Source organism: Vitis riparia, chromosome 14 (assembly GCF_004353265.1).
Source record: "Vitis riparia cultivar Riparia Gloire de Montpellier isolate 1030 chromosome 14, EGFV_Vit.rip_1.0, whole genome shotgun sequence".
Taxonomy (NCBI): Eukaryota; Viridiplantae; Streptophyta; class Magnoliopsida; order Vitales; family Vitaceae; genus Vitis; species Vitis riparia.
Genome location: NC_048444.1, coordinates 17,211,221 through 17,231,573, shown reverse-complemented (window position 1 = coordinate 17,231,573; position 20,353 = coordinate 17,211,221). Strand labels below are relative to the sequence as shown.

General features: G+C 37.8%; 1 protein-coding gene across 2 annotated transcripts in view; it reads left to right on the top strand.

Moving 5' to 3' along the window:
• The window catches only part of LOC117929692 (serine/threonine protein phosphatase 2A regulatory subunit B''beta-like), a 39,778-nt gene that overhangs the window by 8,851 nt on the left and 10,574 nt on the right, over positions 1 to 20,353 (top strand). For both annotated transcript variants that reach the window (XR_004653800.1, XM_034850072.1), the window contains exons 2-4: positions 9,423 to 9,665; positions 10,053 to 10,158; positions 10,275 to 10,374. Coding sequence is in view for 1 of the 2 variants with exons in the window: in XM_034850072.1 (XP_034705963.1) it covers positions 9,423 to 9,665; positions 10,053 to 10,158; positions 10,275 to 10,374 (449 nt within the window). In the remaining variant the exon portion in view is untranslated. The remainder of the gene's footprint in view (positions 1 to 9,422; positions 9,666 to 10,052; positions 10,159 to 10,274; positions 10,375 to 20,353) is intronic.

The following is a 20,353-nucleotide window of genomic DNA, read 5'->3' as shown; positions in this document are numbered from 1 at the left end:
TAAGTTTTTATTTATTTGGGATTAATTGGGTGACTAGCTCTTCTATAAGACCAATATTGTTGAGCTAGAATGGCCTCTTTGTTGGAAAGTGGTGTAAAAAGTGTGGTTGGCTGCCCCTTTGTTCATGTTTGGGAAAATTTGACTAGAGAGAAATTGGAGCACCTTTGACAATGTGGAATTTTTGGAACAATCACTCAAATCATTTTTCATGCGCAGTTTTTTTGGATGGTCTTAGGCATTGTATAGGAGAGACATGTATGTCTATGCTAGATTTTGTTGATTGGTTAGATTCATATTAGGTATGGGAACCTTGCATGTGTCCTTGTATAATTTGGTGTGCTCTTGTTGTATACCTGTTGTATCACCCCTTAATTCAATGTGTGTGTGTGTGTGTGTGTATATATATCTATATATCTATCTATAGGAGAGACATGTATGTCTGCTAGATTTTGTTGATTGGTTAGGTTCATATTAGGCATGGGAACCTTGTATGTGTCCTTGTATAATTTGGTGTGCTTTTGTTGTATACCTGTTGTATCACCCCTTAATTCAATGTGCGTGTGTGTGTGTGTGTGTTTATATCAATATCTATATCTATATATTCCTTATGCATATCCAAAACAAGAAAAAAAAAATCTTGACTTGATTGATGTCTTGGTACAACAAGATGGTGTATTCAGACTGCAACATTGCCATGTGATTTGCTTCTTGAAGCATGTTTAATGGGGAGAGTACATTGCCTTGTTTTCTAACAATATATTCTAGTTATTTTATATTGGTTAATGGGATTGCTGAAGAATTTTGCAAATTCTTTGAAATTATCCAAATTGTGAATTGAGATATTTGTTTTTTTGGATCAGAAATCCAATAGGTCTTTTATATTAATTAAAAAAATCAAGAAGGATCAGACATCCTTCCATAGTTACAAACTTAGATCAAGGCAAGGGAATGAATGGACTTTACCAGGAGCTATACTATACAGCTGAACAATAGAGGAAAGTTACATAAAGTGAAGCAAACTTAAACAAACATTAAGTAGGTTCAAGGAGGCACATAATCTGCAACAAAAGATACCAACTGCTTTACTCCTCTTTTAACTAGCCCATTTGCTACCTGATTAGCTAAGCAAGGAGCCCATCGAATGGACCATCCCAACCAGTAAATATATTGAATATTTGGTGCAGCTACTTATCAAGTCTCCATGAACGTCTTTTCTTTTAAGCCACCCATGAGATGACAACAGTAGAATCACCCTCCACCACAAAGTTAGACAAGCCTAAAGCTTTTGCTAGCACAAGATGCTTGAATAGCACTATAACCTTAGCCTCAATGGCAAAATCATCACCTACAGGTTTAGAATATGCTTTGACCATTGAACCTTAGTGTTCTTTTTTTTTTTTTTTGATAGGTAAATGAAGATTGTATTAAAATTAAAAGGTATACATGATGCATAAAAAGCAACAAAAACTAGAAGGTGCGAATACACAAACAAGCAACTGTACCTTATGAAGAACCTAACCAATCCACAAAATCGATCAATGACATTGAACCATCCCTAATGTACAATTTAACCCAATCCCAAAAAAGATACAAAACGAACTTTTAATTGTTTGGTCCAAGCTTTCGCAATTCTCAAAGGTTCTTCTATTTCTCTCCCTCAAAATGGACCAAAAAAGGCATAAAGGAGCCACTTTCCAAGCCTTTTTCCTTCTATTGCCAACAAAGGAGCCACCCTCAACTCAAGAGCATCCCTCTCATTGAAGAGTGCATCACCTGCCGCCCCCTTTTTTTTATAGGTAAATAAAGCAAATATATTAAAAGCGTTAGGAAAAGGTGCACAAAGTACACACGAAGTATACCTAATACAAGCAAAAGGAAAGAGAAAATACAAGCAAGCCCCCCATAGTAAAAGGAAAGAGAAACAAAAAATCCGCCCCCATAGTATAGGCTTCACCCTAAAGCTAGCAACACAAAAACCCCATACAAAGCAAACCCTTACGAGAAATGACCACAACCCCTCTTCCTTGCCTTTCCTGAAGCCATCACCTTTGCCCCCTAGGAAATTTTAATCCCAACACACAAGACAAATCATCTCCCCCCATTACTCCGACTCCTCTCTTTTCTATTTGTATTGCAGTAGTTGATCAAGCATTCTAAAGTTTGAAGCTCCTTAACAAGGCAGGGCATGGAAGATGGTCGAAGAAGAAGACCCCCCTCCCAATAGACCAATTGCAGTTGGGAACTTATTGGAGACAAACTTAGCAGCGTTGACGGAAGGTGCTTTCTTCTCTAAGCTCAAAGAGGTGCGAACCAGTAGAGAATCATGGTCGCAACACCTTAGGCCATCGACAAAAAGCTAGAGATTGTCCTAAATTGAGAATCGAAACTTGATGATCTTCTTTTCTAGATGCTTCCGCTAATAGGGCCTCATCGGTGAATGTAAGAAAAGAGGTCATAAAAAAGGACTCCAACTGCCTTTCTCCATTGCCTTGCCAAAAGCTTCGTCCCGCTCCACTTTTCTAACCCACCATCCATAGCGAGAGGAAGAGACACTTTGAGAAGCCCTACATCACTTGCTGTATATTGAAAAGAGCAAAAATGTTCCACAAAATATGTGTTTTTGGAATATGGAGGATATGATCCCTTGTTTCTGCTACAGTCTTGTACAAATTGCGTTTATTAGGCATCCTCCAACCCTCTTTTTGAGCTAATCTTGAGTCAATATCTTAGCCCAAGCTGCTTCCTAAGCAAAAAAGCTAGCTCTTATATGAGCCCAAGAGTTTCAAATTGTACTATGAGAGAAAGGCTCCACTCTCCTACTTGCCAAGGAGGAGTAGAAAAACTTAACTAAAAGTCACTATTCTTTGTCTCCAACCACACCAAACTGTCATCATTACCTGAAATGATAGAAAAATCATGCAACCTCCCAAAAAAGACTTTAGCTTCTTCCAACTCCTAATCATTTAGTTATTTAAGGAACCTATGGCCCGAACTGTCTCCTTCCTAGGCATCAACCACCCAAACATCTTTTGAAGAGGCTATGTAATAAAGATTCGAGAACGAATCCCTCAAAGGTGTATCCTCGCACTACTTATCCTTCCAAAATTTCACCCTATCCTCAAAACTAACCTTAAAACTAGTCTTATCTTTTTTTTTGATAAGTAAGCACAAATTGTATTAAAGGGCAAACTGCCATAAGGCATACAGGGAGTATACAAACGCAGCCACACCCTAAAAAACAATAGAAGCAAGCAGCCTCAATGGCCCTTAAGTAGCCGCTAGCCACTCCAAAAAGATTAAAAGCGAAGAGGACTCCTCTCCCATGTACACTCTAGCCCAACTCCACAAATTACAAACAAAATAATTTTTGAGTTTCTGTATGTCTAAAGAGCCCCCCTAAAGGTTAATCTATTTCTCTCTTTCCAAACCGTCCAAAAAATACACACCGGTATGGAATTCCAGATTTTTTTCCTCTTTTTCCCCACAAAGGAGCCCCCTCCAACTAAGTAACACCTCTATGACCGTCTCTGGGAACACCCAATGAACCCCAAACAAAGCAAGGATAATATCCCAAAGAACCCTAGCCACTGTACAGTGTAAAGAATGTGATTTACATTTTCCTCTTCACAACCACACAAAAAACAGCAATTAGGAAGCTGCCACCCTCGTCTTTGGAGCCTATCCAAAGCAAGGATCTTCCCCCATGTAGCTTCCCAAGCAAAAAAGGCAGCTTTAGTAGGGACCTTGTCCACCCAAATGCATCTAACCGGGAAGGCGAGGGTATTAGGAGCAGCCAACAGATTGTAAGCATGTCTGACTCCAAAAATACCTTGACCTCCACCTCTCCAAACCACCGAGTCCTCTTCTTGAGAGATCTTGACGTCCCTCAGCATGTTAAACAAAGCTCCTATTAAATCCAGCTCCCAATCATTTGAATCCCTAGCAAATCTGAGATTCCAACCCCCTTGACCAAGGCTAGAGCCCCAAACCTCGTTGATTGTTGCATTTTTATGCACCACCAAAGCAAATAACTGAGGGAAAATTCTGGACAGCGCCTCATCACCACACCAGTGATCAGTCCAAAATTTTACCTTAGTCCCCTTGCCCACCTTAAACCTTATGTTATCCCAACACCAATTTGCCTCCTTCAAAATCTCCTTCCAAACCCCTACTCCAAACGCCCCGCGAGCTTCATTTGTCCGCCAACCAAGGCCTTCTTGACCATATTTCACCCCAATCACTTTCTTCCAAAGAATGTCCTCTTCAAAGGCAAACCTCCAAATCCACTTACTCAATAAGGCTTTGTTAAGGAGATCAATCTTCCCTATACCAAGCCCACCATTCTCCTTTTGAGTGCACACCACCTCCCAATTGATTAGGTGTATTTTCCTTTCCATTCTCCCCCCTCCCCAAAAAAAGTTTCTTTGTAACTTTTCAAGCCTTTTCGCTACTAACTTGGGCATTCGGAAAAGGGACAATTGATAAATAGGAATGCTGGCCAAGGTGCTCTTGATGAGGGTGATTCTCCCGCCCTTAGAAATGTATTGTCCTTTCCAAAGGGCTAATCTTCTCCTCATTCTTTCTTCCACCCCATCCCACATAGATATGGCCTTGTGATGGGCTCCAAGGGGCAGGCCCAGATAACTCTCTATCACCCATTTCTTTGAATGCCCTAGATATGGCCTCCAAAACTAGTCTTATCTTTGAATGCCTCTCACCCATTTCTGATTGCCTTCCAAACCCTCACGCCATAACTCTCTATCACCTCTTTCGTACACTAACCCCCATCATCTTGCTTGTGCTTTCCCACAATCACTAGCTTCCAAAGAGGATTTTTTTTAGTCACAAATCTCCAAGACCATTTTTCTAGAAGAGCCTTGTTATAGGTCAAAAGATTTCTGAAATCCAAGCTCTTTTTTTGTTTATCCAAGTAGACAACATACCAATTCACTAGGTGGGGCTTGTTAACCAAAGCCCCCCTCCCCAAAGGAAGTCCTTTTAGATCTTTTCCAATCTAGCTCCTACGCTCTTAGGGATGACAAAAAGGGACATGGTGTAATCGACAAGTTGGATATGGTGCTCTTAATTAGAGTGTGTCTTCCCCCTTTTGAAAAATACTGTCTCTTCCACAAGACAAGCCTTTTCTGGAAACGCTTTTCCACCCCTTCCCAAACCTTAGAGGACTTGTAAGAAGCTCCCAAAGGGAGACCTACCTAAAGCTTTCAAGCTCCTCCAAATCAGGGACAACCCCAACAGGAATCAACTCACTTTTCTCCAGATTAATCTTTAGCCCTGAACACGCCTTAAACCACATAAAGACCCAACTCGGGTTCTCTAGATTCTCCTTACTAGCATCACAAAGAATTAGGTTGTCATTTGCAAATAATAAATTGGAGACCTCCACTCTAGCATCATGACGTTCACTAACTAGGAATTTGTCAATAAAACAACCTTCCTTTACCCTAGAAAGCAAGCGGGAGAGAGTTTCCATCGCTAAAATGAACAATTAAGCGGATGAAGGGTCTCCTTGTCTCTAATCCCTAGAGCTTTAGAAAAAGCCAAAAGGAGAACCATTCACCAATACGGAAAAGCGAGTTGTAGAGATGATCCATCCAATCCACTTGGAGCCAAACCTCATTTTTTCCAGAACTTCAAGAATAAAACTCCAATTCACATGGTCATAGGCCTTTTCGATATCCAACTTGCAAATGATGCCTCACAAATTATCTTTAACTTTGGAATCAATGGTCTCATTTGCTATCAAGATGACATCCAATATTTGTCTCTCTTCCACAAAAGCATGCTGAAAATTTGAGACTAAGGTCTCCACCACCTTTTTAAGTCTGTTTGCTAAAACCTTAGCTAGAAGCTTGTATAAATCTCTAACCAAGCTTAATAGGTCTAGTCCTTTAAATCTTCTACCCTCTCCCCCCTTTCTTTGGCACCAAAACTAAAAAAGTAATATTTAAACTCCTTTTAAAAGATCCTAAGGCATATAATTCATCAAAAGACCCCATTATCTTGTTCTTCACAATGTCCCAACGATATTGCCAAAAAGCCCAAAAAAACCATTTGAACTAGAGGCCTTATCCCTACTCAGGCTAGATAAAGTTGCAAGGATCTCCTCTTTGGAGAAAGGGATCTCCAAGGCTTCTGAGGCATCAAGAGACAAGGAACCAAACTCCATCCCATGAATACTCGACCTTCACTCCCCCGCCTCAAAAAGAACTCTTTGAAAAGCATTTGTCACCCTTTCTTTAATGTTGTCCTCCCCATCTTACCAATTCGCCATGTACCCTTAACTTGGCTAAAAAATTCCTCATTTTTTGAGCATTAGCCATTTTGGGAAAAAATTAGTATTTTTATCCCTTTCTTTTAGCCATAACTCTCTTGACTTCTTTAAGAGATTTCCTCCATCTATGCCCATTTTTTAAACTCATCCACCATCACCCTTTTGATCTCATTTTCCTCCAATGAAAGGGCCCTCTCCCTTTCCATTTCATCTCACACTCCCTAATTGAGCCAAGGCCTCAAGTTTCTTAGAGGAAACATTATCAAAAACCTCTTTATTCTAGACTTTTAGGTATTGTTTCAAGGCTTTAAGCTTAACTGCCAATATGTGACTAAAAGACCCTAGAACACTATACCTTTCCCACCAATTTCTGACAAGATCTTTGAAGCCTTCCACCTTTAACCACATATTTTCAAATATGAAGGGAGTCTTACCTTTCTTTATCCCTCCATCATCAAGCAAGATTGGCAAATGATTGGAGGTTGGATTTGGGAGGGCACTCTGGAACAAGCCATTGAATAGATTCTCACTCACTAGAAACAAGAAATCGATCCAACCTAGAAGTTGACTTGTTATTTAGCCCTCCACGCCAAGTAAACAACCCACCAGATAAAGGAAGGTCTTTGAGACTCAACTCCTCGATAACCTTAGAAAATCGCCTCATAGAAGTTGACAATCTATGACAATCCCTCCTTTCCTTTGGGAATCTTACTACATTAAAGTCCTCTCCCACACACCAAGGATCATTTCAAAGACCTCTAATTGCACCCAACTCATTCGAAAACTCTTCTCTCCCCCCAGCTAAAACGGGACCATAAGCCCCCATAAACATCCAAATGAAATTATCCTCGTAGTTTTTGAAGCGACACGAAATTGAAAAGGTGCCTAGCTCCATCTCAATGAGCTCCAACACCCGATTGTCCTAGAAAACCAAGATTCCCCCTGATTGACCCCTAGCGTCCACAAACCCCCATTCTAAGCACCTTCTTACTAGAAAGGGGGACATCTATTGAGCCTTTGTTTCTTGGAGACAAACCAGATTGGCCGAATGTGAACGAATCATAGACTTTATGTCTTTGCACTTATCCTCCTCATTAATCCCTCTTCATTCTAGGAAAAAATGTGGAGCTTCGTTGACACACTCTGGTTAAAACCGTGGAAATTTTGTCTCATCGTCTCCCACCTAATGAGTTAGCTTAAAAGAAACAGAGCACTCTAATGTCTTTAGTTCCCTCTCAAATTTGGAGACACCTGTACTAGACTTTGTTGACTCCTTTCCCATGGACTTCCCCTTTTTTTGAATTCCATTTTTTTTCAAAAGGGCCAGAATTTCCTCTTCAAAACCATCTCAAAAGCCCAAAAATTTGCTGAAGGATACAAGCTTACTGAAACTACCATGCAAAGAGGCAGGATCCCCCAACGAGTCACATCCCTTGCCTCAAGCTAACTGCGTTTCCACCTCTCCAACCGAAGTATCACTTTTGGTGGCACCATAATTTGAAAGAAGTTTCACCGTTGACCCATCCTTCAAGATAATAGAGAAGGGGCCACATTGACCACCCCTAACTCCCTCTTCTAGTGTCAAGGCCTTGTTGTCCCTTGTCACTGAGTCCCCCCAACGAAACCACCCCACAACTCGGCTATCAACGAAACCTTAGTGATCTCTAATCACTTAAACCTATCCCAATTTGCCTTAGGGTGTCCAAAGAACATCCATCAAGGTGCACTAACAGTGCCTTCACTTGAAATTGACCATACTTGTGCGGTAGAATTACCCTCCACCACAAAGTTAGACAAGCCTAAAGCTTTTGCTAGCACAAGACACTCTAAAAGTGCTATAACCTTAGCTTCAGTGGCAAAACCATCACCTGCAGGTTCAGAATATGCCTTTTTTTTTTATAGGATTGAATATGCTTTGATTACTGAACTTTAGTGATCTCTAATCACTTAACCCATCCCAATTTGCCCTAGGGTGTCCAAAGAACATCCATTAAGGTGCACTAACAACTCCTTCACTTGGCATTGACCATACTTGTGAGGTCTTCTTGATCAACCTCCTTAACTTGCATACAAGACACCGATATAGTAATGTAAGACTCAAGGGGGTGCTTGTGAAGGCCTTGCTAGTAGATGCCCAAAGTGAGGAGGAAAAGTAAAATAAGTCCTGAAGCATTTGTTGTGCTTCTAGCATTCTCAAAAGTCCTCGCATTTTTTTTTCGCCATATTAACAAAATCAAACTGAGGCTTGCATTTCATGATTCCCAAAGCCTTTAAAGAAAATAGTCATCATCTGTACCATCAACACAGTGGTACCATAAGAAAATGAATAAGATCTCATTAAAAAAACAAACAAACAAAAAAAAAAAAACACAGTGGTACCCAATCTATCCCTGCAAGGTTGAATATTCTATGCAATAAGGCCAAAACTATTTGGTAATGAAGAATAAGATGATAAACATATTCATCGCTGTTCTTGCGCATGATGCATCACTCTAGATTAAGAGCTTTGAGTGGCCCCTGCTTTTGGAGCATATCATTGGTGTTAACCTGTTTACAAGCCACAAACTGTGCCAAAGTGTTTACTCTAGAGGGGGCTTTAGACTTCCAAATGAAATTAGTTGGATCAAAAGGAAGGGAGGAGGATCAATGTGAAAAGGCTGTAAAGAAAGTCCAAACTGAGAACAAGCCTGATGAGGTCAAAGACCAAACCCTCATGTCAAGGTTGGAAGGTGATAGGTATACATGGGATAGTTCAGATACGGTTCTACTCAGGACATATTGTTGAATTGTAGTCCTGATTTACCCAAAAAAAGAAGCCTTTTTGAATTGTACTTTTTTGTTACTTCAAATGGACATGCAGTTTATATTCTTTTATGCAATCTATATAATCTAATCATTGGTCATTTCTTGTCTGAAAATTTAGAGGAACTATGACCTTGCCATTTGTTAGGTTAAAACATTAATGACTGGTCTGATGGCCTGAGTTCAAAATTTTGAATTAGATAATGATTATATTCTTATTCATTTTTTTTTTGGCATTTTGGTTCTGGATATCTTGTACTACCTTTTTGTAAGCTAATATTTCTTATACATCCTATTTGAGAATGTTTCTCTGTTCCTATGACTGCAGGTGACTTCATTGCTGAATGATGCAAAGGCAGGTGTTCCCTTGAATGTCCCTGGAAATTCTTCTTCGACAAATGCTGCTGCAAGCAACTCATTACCTTCCATGTTTCCTGCTGGCAGTGCACCTCCACTGTCACCAAGAAGTATATCTGGTTCTCCTCGTGTTATGAAGCCGAGGATTGGCCCTTCTAATTTAAGTTCTCCTCTGAAATTAGCTAGTGAGCCTGTTAGAGAATTGATACCTCAGGTTCGACAAAGATCTAATGATTATCTGTTAATATTTGGTGACACTATTTTGCTAGTTTTTCTTTTAGATGATACCATTTGCATGACCATGTTCACCACCACTAATACCAGCCACTAACATCCCAAATGGTGATTGATAGTAGAAAAGTTGATAAGAATATAGGGTGATTGATAGTAGAAATGGTGATAAGAATATAGTGCATTTATTCCATGCACATCCCCTTCACATTACTAGGTAAGTAGTGGTAATGGTACAAATTGCCTTCTCCTTTTCTATTTGGGATTCCTTTTTTTTTTTTTTTCTTGGAAGGAAAAAAAAACTGCTAGAATTATTTACACTGGTATCATATTTAATGGTATTTAATGAGTATACTTTCGACGCTTGCAGTTTTACTTTCAAAATGGCCGCCCACCTCCAAATGAACTAAAGGAACAATGTTTGTTTAGGATCAATCAAGTTTTCTATGATCACTTGGATGGACTGCAAATACATGGTGAGATATAAATGAATTATCCTTGTATGTTATTTTTGCATGCAACTGTATTTCTTATCATGTTATAGATACAAATTTCTGCAACTGATTTGTTAATTGTTTCTTTCATATGTCAGAATTTAGATCAGTTGCTAAGGATATTTGCAAGTTGCCTACATTCCTCTCCACTACTCTTTTCAGAAGGATTGATGTTAATTTCACTGGGATTGTTACTAGGTATGCATTTCTTCTTTTGTTTTCACTTTTCTTGGTAAGGAATTGTGGAGGAGAGATCAAGGGTAGTAGAATTGAAAGGAAGGATGAGAATTCCTTATTAAGAAAAAAGAAGAAACAAAAGTAAATCCATGAGCGTTATGAAGTTTGAACCAAGAAAATTTCAGCATTGCTTTTGGTTGTGTTTATTTATATTATATTTAAAGGCAAGAAGTGTGTGTATAAAGCATGAAGGAAAAAGGAGGGTGCAACCTGTGTTCATTGGAAGTAGACACATAGTACCAAGAGAAAACAGGAAAAGAAAAAGTACAAGGTCTAAAGCCCCTCTATCTTAAGCCATCAATGCATTCCCAACCCTAGAAGACTCTAGCCCATTCCATAAGACTATTAAGGAAGGATTCTTTCAGTCTTTGATAAAAACACCTAGTTAAAAACTTTATCATTTCGTTTTTTCCTTAAGCATGAAAACAAGCAAATAGGAGCTAACCTCCAATCCCTTCTCCAATACCTTTTTCTTTTTCAAAAAGTAAGCAAAATAAATATGTTGATGATGTCAAAGAAACTATAACCAAGGTACACATGATGTATACAATGGGTAACAAAAGGCATAGCCTGAAATAGGGACTTCTCCACCACTTGTTGAAACCTCTCACTTGCCAACTTAATAGAAGCCCCATATTGCCTTTGGAAGAATCCAATGAACCCTAATAATATAGAATAGAAGATCCTACAATAGATGAGTTTTATCACATTGAGTTAGAATGTGTTAGTTGTCTCCTAACACATCATACACAAGCTACACCTTTTTGCCAAGGTTATCTCCTTCTCATTAATTAATCTATAAGTTTTTTTGTATATGGACTAAACCAGGTTGTATAGGTCTCCTTGTATAGTAAAGGAGTATACTCGTATTTTCATTGAGTTTTTTGTAATTGTGGGGAGGACTCCTCATCCTTCTCATGGAATTTTTATCCATAATTAATACGTCTTTTGTGTCTGATAAAAAAAAAATCCATATTTAGAATGGGTGAAATCATATTTAGATGAATGTCCAATGCCTTTAATTGATTTTGTTGATTGGTTGGGTTCTTACTCAGAGAGGGAGTAATATTTTGTAGTCCCTCTTGTTTTTAGATGTGCATTTTGATGTTTGTTGTATATGTCTTATGTACTTTGATGTGCTCTTTTGGGTGCTTCCTTTACACTATACTCACTTTATTTGCCTATTAAAAAAATGATGGGGAGGATAAAAAAATAATTGGATGATATTATGATTACTTGGAGGATCCTACTAGTAATAGTGATGGTGCCGAAGCTTATTTGATTTAGTCATGAGGGAGTGTTGGATTTTAGAAGAGAGAATTAAATAAGAAACTAATAACAATGACAAATATTTTAATTATTATTATTATTATTTATCACAAACAAAATATGCATTGATATGGTTAAGAGGCATATGTGAAGGATGAGGAATCCTTCCCAAATTTACAAAATTTGATCAAAATAAATAGATGATTAAAAACCTTCTCCGATATACTAAAAGACCTATACATCAATATCCACATGAGATTAGACAATATAATGGTCTCAACATTCCAGGAGTGGTAACTCATCTCCTTAAAGAAGAAACTAAATCATCATTTAACCCTCTCCAATATACTAAAAAGATCTATATGTCAATATGGTACTGCATAAGATCATACAATATAAGGTGACTCAACATTCCTTGAGGGTTAACTCATGTCCTTCAATAGCCAAAATTATCTCAAGTTTGGTTATTATGAATTGTATGGTTTTTTTATCATTTAATTGTTATGTGATTTTATTATTATTTTTCTGATTTTTTGAGATTTTTATTTGTTTGCTTAAGTGATTAGAAGGAAATACGGGGAGGAAAGAGGAGGGTGGAGCTCTTGTGAGGCTAGGGAGGCCTATGGAGTCGGGTTGGGGAAAACAATAAGATGGGACATTCAGTAACCCCTTCTTTTGACTTTGTGGTGGGTGATGGAAAGAAGGTGAGGTTTTGGAAAGATAAGTGGTGTGGAAACACCCCTTTGTGCGAGGCTTTCCCTTCCTTATTTGCTCTAGCGACTTCCAAAGAGGCTTGGGTAAATGAAGTTTGGACAGCCGCGGGGGAAAGGGGGGGAAGTTGGAGTCCTTGTTTCAATAGACCATTCAATGATTGGGAGTTGGAAGAGGTGGAAATGTTGTTTTGTTGCTTGGATGGGAAGAAGGTTAGTGTGGGTAAGGAGGATAGGGTGAGGTGGATGGATTCAAAGGATGTGGTTTTTTCGGTAAAGTCTTTGTATAGGGCATTGCAGCCGGTTTCTCTTGCTTATTTCCCTTCGAAGATTATTTGGAACTCTTGTGTGCAGCCCAGATTAAGTTTCTTTGCTTGGGAAGCTTCGTGGGGAAGAGGTCTAACCTTGGACCGTTTGCAAAAGAAGGGTTGGGCTTTGACTAATAAATGCTTTCTGTGCCAAATGTTTGAGGAGTCGATTGATTACCTCCTTCTTCATTGTGAAAAAACAAAGGAAGTGTGGATGTTACTCCTTTCTTTATTTGGAGTATCTTGGGTGTTTCCTTTTTCGATAAAGGAAACCTGTTTAGGGTGGAGGGGCTCTTTTGTGGGTAAGAAGAGGAAGGAGGTGTGGCAAGTGGGACCGTTATGCTTGTTTTGGGTCATTTGGAAGGCAAAAAATAGAATTGCTTTTGAAGATAGCATGCTGTACATCCAAAAGCTGAAAGCTTCTTTTGTGTATTTACTTTGGTCGGAAGCCAAATTGTGGATAAAAGATGGTCCTTTGACCTTATTAGATTTTGTAGATTGGGTGGGTTTGCGATGAGAGAGAAGGTTTTTTGTTTTTCCTTCTTGTTATGGGTCCTTTTGCAAGGGGGTGAGTGTCTCTATACTGTAATTCTATGGGTCGTTGTTTTAGTGCCTCATTGTAATACAATTCTTTTGCTTATTGATAAAAAAAAAAAAGCCTTGTTTCATCATGAGGCTTATAAGTCACCTTATTTGGGCAAAATGTCACAAGACTGCCTTTAGCCTTTTGATTTTTCTTTTGGGATAAGTAAGCAACAAGATTTTATAGATATCAATAAAGAAACCATACACAAAGGTACATAAGATAGACATGATGGGCATCAAAAAGCTTTGCGAGAAATTAGAAAGCACAAAAAACACTACTCCCTTTTTCAATCAGATCCCACCCAATCTATAAAATCAATTAAAGGCATTGAGCCTTCTTTCGTGCACATTCTAACCCATAACACTAAACCCCTAAGGAAAGAACACTATAGCAATTGAATTGGTTGTTCCTCACTTTCAAATGCTCTTCAATTCTTTTTCCTTCCAAAGTGTCCAAAAAATGTACAAAAATGCGGTTTCTCAAATCTTTTACATTTTCTTTCCACAAAAAATCCTTGGCATTAGTGGAAATGCCAAAGGATGGGTCAAGGTGACCAAAGGGTTCAGACAAGGAAATCCTCTTTCCTCTTTCTCCTTTCCTTTTTACTCTAGCAGCTAACATATTAAGTAGGATGATGCTAAGAGTTATAGAGAGCGGTCTTTTAGAGGGATTCCTAGTGGATAGGGATAGGATTAGATATTCCATTTACAATTTGTAGATGATACCATTTTTTTCTCTAGAGCTTTTATGGAAGATTTGCAAAACCTTAGACTAATCCTTTTGGTTTTTGGGAAATTATGAAGGCTAAAGATCAATTTAGACAAAAGCACTCCATCTAGAGTTAACACAAGTCAAGATTTGCATCAACGCTTGAATACAAAGTCTCATATTAGCCTTTAACTTACTTGGGTCTTCCATTAAGGGGGAATCCAAAGATAGTCGCGTTTTGGGATCTAGTGATTGACAGAGTCTTGAGGAGACTGGATTGAGGGAAAGAGACCTATATGTCTCTAGGGGGTAGAATTACTCTAATTTAGACATGCTTGTCCCACATCCTTAACTATTTCTGGTCTATTTTCAAGATTTCAGTGTTAGTAGCGTTTAAAATTGAGAAATTGCAAAGAGACTTTCTCTGGTTGGGAGTTGGAAAGGGTAAACAATGGATCATTTCATTAGTTGTGATCTAGTGTGTAAGCCTAAGGAGTATGGAGGTTTGGGACTTGGGTCGATCTCTTTGAGGAATTGAGCTCTTTTAGGGAAATGACTTTAAAGGTTCCCTAAGGAAAGTTTTGGCCTTTGGCATCAGATTAATTTTGGGCATATATTGGACACATCCTGATGGATAGGATGTCAACATTATAGTCAAATGGTCACATAGGTGTGCTTTGATGGCCATTGCACAGGTTTTTTCAAGTTACACTCATTTTATGGTGGGTGATGAGTAAGAATTTGTTTTTAGGAGGATTTGTGGCGCTCAATCCTTGTGTTTACAATTTTATGTCTTTGTAGAGTTGTCAAAAGTAAAAAATCTTACCATTTCAACCATCCTTGGCCACTTTTTTTTTTGTCTTTTTGGAATCTTAATTTCCATTGCAACCTTATAGATGATTTAGAGTTTAGGATCTTGAAAGACTTATGTCATCCTTCACTCATGTGCACTTGTCTTAATCCACCTTAGATGTGAGAGCATGATTATGAACTTCTTTAGGATTATTTACACTGAAATCATTCTTCATGGCTTTGTCTAATACATTAAATTTTTTTTCTTCTCGCCAACCAAATTTATATGGTAATCTAAAGTCCCATACGAGGTTAAATCCTTTGCTTAGTTAGTGACACACAAGAAAGTAAATACCAACGACATGGTATAGTTGAGAAGACCTTTCAAATCCCTTATGTAAGGAGAGTGGAGAGTCTATTGATCATCTTTTTCTGTATTGTTCGATAACTTTGGGTTTTTGCTATTGTCTATTCAATCAAGTTTGGATGGATTGGATTCCACCTAGGAATAGATGCAATATGATGATCATTTCATGTAAGGGTTTGGGGAGCTCCAATAGAGGTAAGACCCTTTGGCAAATAGCTTGTCACACATTGCTTGTGATTGTGTGGCAAGAGAGAAATGTCAAAATTTTTGAGGATAAGTGGAGAACAATAGAGGGGTTGTGAGATTTACTCACTTTTATTCTTCTTTCTGGGTCTCGTGCCTTGTTGAAGGCATTTCTCTTAGTGTTATCTAACTCAATTGGATTTTGATGTGTAAATCAAAAGGGTTTGGATATCCTTGAGAGGAGTTGTGTTTGTAGTTCAAACCTTTTATATAGACTCCTTGTAGAGTATGGGAGATCAATCGTATCATGATCAAGTTTTTTTGTAATTGTGGGGGGGGGCTCCTCACCCTTCTTATGTTTTTATTAATATGAATATATACATCTCTTGTTTTTGATATAAAAAATAAAGAGCCATGCTATTAAAAAGAGTCTCCCTAACTGTTGAAGGGAGGACTGACCCAAACAACATTGAATAAAAAGAATAAATCTGTCATAGTATCCTTATTGAGGCACAATGTAGGACGTGATCAATAGATTTCTCTTCACTTTTGCGAAGGAGTCGTTTGTTCACCAATGATCACCCTCTCTTTTGAAGTTAATCCAATGTCAACTTCAAAAGAGAGGGTTCGACATCTTTCTTGCAGGGACATAAGGGGAAAGATAGATCTTATGCAAGATTAAAAAAAATGAGGTGAGGTTTCAAATTTCATGTGATTAAGGGTTTTAAAGATGTTGAAATTGCATGAGTTTTGGTCATTTAATTGAGTGGTAATGTCGTGAATAAGAGTGCATTGATTTCTAGGAAGCCTTAAATGTATGAGAAAAGAACTGTTTGTTTGATTTGTCAGGGTGATAACAGGTTAAAAAAGAAGGGTTTTGGGTCTTTGGTGAAGAGTTGGTTCATTAGTTAACTCATTGCAAGGTTGCTTTGTCTCAGTTAAGAGGATGAAGGTTCCAAAGTAGGACTTTACGAAGTGAATGAATGGGACTTCGGTGATGTGCATGTGCTAAGCAAGAGGCCCTGAGCAGATTTAAAGCTTTAGAGGAGTATAAATATTTGGCAACTTTTGAGGATACAAGAAGGTGGCAAAAATCTAAGGCTTTGTGACTTATCAAAGGGAATAGAACCAATAGGTATATCAAGTTGTAAACTGGCTAATGCTTGTAAAACGGGTAATCATATTAAGACGCTGAAGGCTGATGGATCTAAATTGTTGATGGTATAAACTTAGGAGCCCTGAGTTTCATTTAGCTCTTGTATTTGGATGCAAGGGTTAGAACATTTGGATTGATGGGGTATGCTCTAAGTTTATTGATGAGATTGGTAGTTGTACTTTTAGCTTTACATGATTTGGGAGTGACAAAGCCCTTGGACCTGATGATTTGGCCGTGTTGCTTTGGGAAAATAGTTGTGAAATGGTCAAAGGGAATGTTTTGGAATTCCTTGGGCACTTCCATTCTTCTGAATCTTTCAAACAAAGTTTAAATGAATCCTTATTTTGCTGGTTCTGAAAAAGGGGGACTTGGGAGGAACTAAAAGTTCTTAATCAAGTTCCTAGCTAACGGGCTTGGAAGGCTTATCAGGAAAATCGTTCCAGAGCTACTAGATATTGTTATTTTGAGTGTAAGTTTATTGACTCAAACCTTGAGAGCTCCAAGGTAGGGGGGAACCGCAAACTGGTTATGTAAGAGCTTTGTGAACTAAGATTTATTGTTCTGTGTGATGGAAAGGATGGACTTTTGTCTGAAATGGAATGGGTGGATTAAATGATGCATATCTTTCTTTAAATTCTAGTTGTTAGTTGATTTTCTATTTTTTATTAGGTTCTTCCAAAGCTCTAGAGGTTTGAAGCAAGGAACTTTGTTTTACTATATTTAGCCATTAATTGCTAGAGCAATAGGAGGAGGTTTCATATAAGGTTTTGAAGTGGGGAGGAGAGAGGTTTGGAGCACAGAAATTTGCATCTATTCTTTTTCCCCCCTGATGATACTCTATTTGTATTTTATTTTTAATTCTTTCCAAGACTAATAGTGAGAACTTGTATCTTTGGTGCTTCACCTCCTTTTATTTGAAATTGTTTTCCTGTTTAAAGGTTAATGTTGAGAAAAGTGAACTTCCTATTGGGATTGTAAAGGAGCATATGGATGTGTTGGCATCAATGTGTGGTTGCTATTGCCATCCACCTACTTTGGTATGTTGTTGGTTGCTTTTTTTTTTTAAGTCCAAGTTGCTCTGAGATCCAGTAATGGAATCTTTTTGGAGAAGGCTACCTTTTTTGAAGAGCCAACAACTTTTGAAGGGGGTAGGCTCACACTACTTAAGATAGTCCTCTCAAGTCTTCCAGTTTATTTTATGTCTTCACTTGTTATGCCAGTTTTAAAATAGAGAAGCGTTGAAGGGATTTTAAACAAGGTTGGTTTTCCTTATTACTATTATTATTGTTTTTTCCATGTGCGTGTTTTGGGGAGAAAAAAGAACGAAGAGGAAGGGGTTGGGGGAGTCAAATGGTTGATGGTCTGTGCTTCCAAGCTGCCACATGGTCCTGAGATTAGAAGTTTTCAGGTGCTAGCCCTGGGTGGGGGAAGCCATCCATGGAGGAAAAATCATTTGGCCAAAGAAGCAGAAGATCTAGCGATTAAGTTCAGATAAGGTCTTATAAGGGAACTGGCTTTGGAGGTTTATAGTTGGCTGAGAAGTGGTTGTGGTAAGAGCTTATGGAAACTGATCAGGGGAAGGTGGTTTGCTTATCATAGTCTTATTTATATTATGGTGGGTGATAGGACTTGGTTCTCATTGGGTTGATGTTAAGGTTTTTTTGCCAATTTTGTTCAATCTTGTGACTCAGAAGAAGCTTTGGTAGTTGGTCCTTTGGAGGAATGGGGATTCACTAGACTTAAGGTTCATTAGAATGTGTCCTGACTGGAGTTGAGTTGAGTCTTTCTTGTCAAATACTTCTATTTGTTTCTTTTTGAGAGGGAGGACTAGTTGAGTTATATGGCATGCCATATGGGACATTTTTTTTTTTTTCATTTCTTAAATTTTTATTTGAAGTAAACCCTTGTGCCCCACATTTTTTTTTCTTTTAAAAAACTTTGCTAGAAAAATGCAGGCATATGTGGTCATATTACAATTCTGTTTGAAATTTTTTTGCAGTAAAATCACAGTCCTTGCCTGCTGTTTTAGTGTAAAAATCAATTTCTGCTCCAAAAATTTTCATCCGAGATCAGTAGTCAGTTTCATCTTTCCATAATCTTGCAGTGGTGGCTTAATCCCAAAATTTTAGGGGAATATGCTAAAATGTGTCGAAAGAATTAGATATGTCAAGTTCTAAATTAAGATTAAATCTAAAATAATGAGATTAAGATGTAGGTGAACATCATTCATTAATTCAAAGCTATGGTGAAACTCAAAAAATGCAAACATCTTTTGTCCAGCAAACTTCATATACAATGTTTTCTAATATACTCCTTTGAAGCTTAATAGTTTTACTAAAATCACCTATTTTCACTAGAACAGAGTAATTTGGTTCTAGTGAAATATCATTTATAAATTTATAAAAATTTGTATTTCAATTGGAACCCTTGGAAATGGTTCTTTAACAAGGTTTTAGCATAGTTTTACTGGAAAATGTCTTCTGAAGTAGATAAGTTCATCTGATTTTTTTTTATTTTTTTCTAAAACATATTTTAACATATGCTAATTTTTTTTTGGGATTATTAGCAAATGTTTGTTGATCTGAAGATGAAAAATTTTGGATTAAAATTTAATTTTACACCAAAACTGTGGGCAAGGGCTACTGGTTTACTCCAAAAATTTTTAAACAGATTTTCAGTAAAATGGTATGCATGTCAATGAAAGATTTGGTGCATGAATTTCCATTTCAGAAAAGAGAGAGAAGCTGATGTGGCAGATTTCTTTTCCTAATTTGACAAGAAAGGACGCAGGATGGGGCATATTTTTGCAACCTGTCCTACTCTATGGATTGGAATTCAAGCTATGGCATGAGCCATTCATTGATCCTTTTTGGTGCTAGTAGGGGAGTGCCATTTTATTGTTCTTTGAGTTACAAAGGCAAATTATTTTTCACATTAATGTTTGTGCTCGATTAGAGTGTTATAATTTTTAGAGTAGAAATGTATTAGTTGATTTTTCATTTTATTTATTTTATTTTTTTATTGTCTTGGTTTATGAGTTGATGGATAGGATTTGATTGGAATTTGAGGGTTTTGGTGCCTGTCGATTTGGACTTGCTTAGGTGATGCCAAGGTCATTTAAGGAAATTTCAACAAGGTGGTGGGTTGCAAAAGGAGAAGGAAAGTGTGGTGCTCAGTCCAGCTGTTCAGCTTGGTGCATTCAGAAGGAAGCCCATAGGATCTTTGAGTGGAGTTATGGTCCTTTTTTTATTTCTGTTGTTTGGTGTAGCTCATATAAGAAAAGTGTCATCAGTGGTTTGAATAAATAAACTCATAAAGCCATTTAAGAGAGCCTTATAAGCCTATACAAGACGTTCAAAACCGTTCTACCATGTGCAGGTAAAGCTATTTTGCAGTTTGCACAAACATTAACCATAATCCCACATTGTAGTATGCACTTAATAAAATTTTTTTTGTGGTTGTTTCTTATAATGAATTGTGTTAGGTTTCTACTATAAAGGGTTTGATAAAGATTATTAAGTTTCCTAGGAAAGAACTAGTAGAATTACTGAACACATTTTAATAAATTCCAAATCTGATTGGAAGAAAGGATACATGGATGGATATTACATATAGAGATATCCATGATGGATATTATAGATATTATGGTGTCTCCTCTAAGTGAAATGAAGTTGATCTCCGAAAAGCATTTCAGACATGATGTTCATCAATTATAAAGGCTTTGGCAAATCCAAGAGAGGGTTGGTTTTGTGGCAAAATGCGTGCATAGCTTTAATTTGGGTTGTGTGGCGGGAAAGGAATGCTAGGATATTTGAGGACAAAGCTAGGAATTCAGAGAATCTTTGGGACTCCATTCATTTC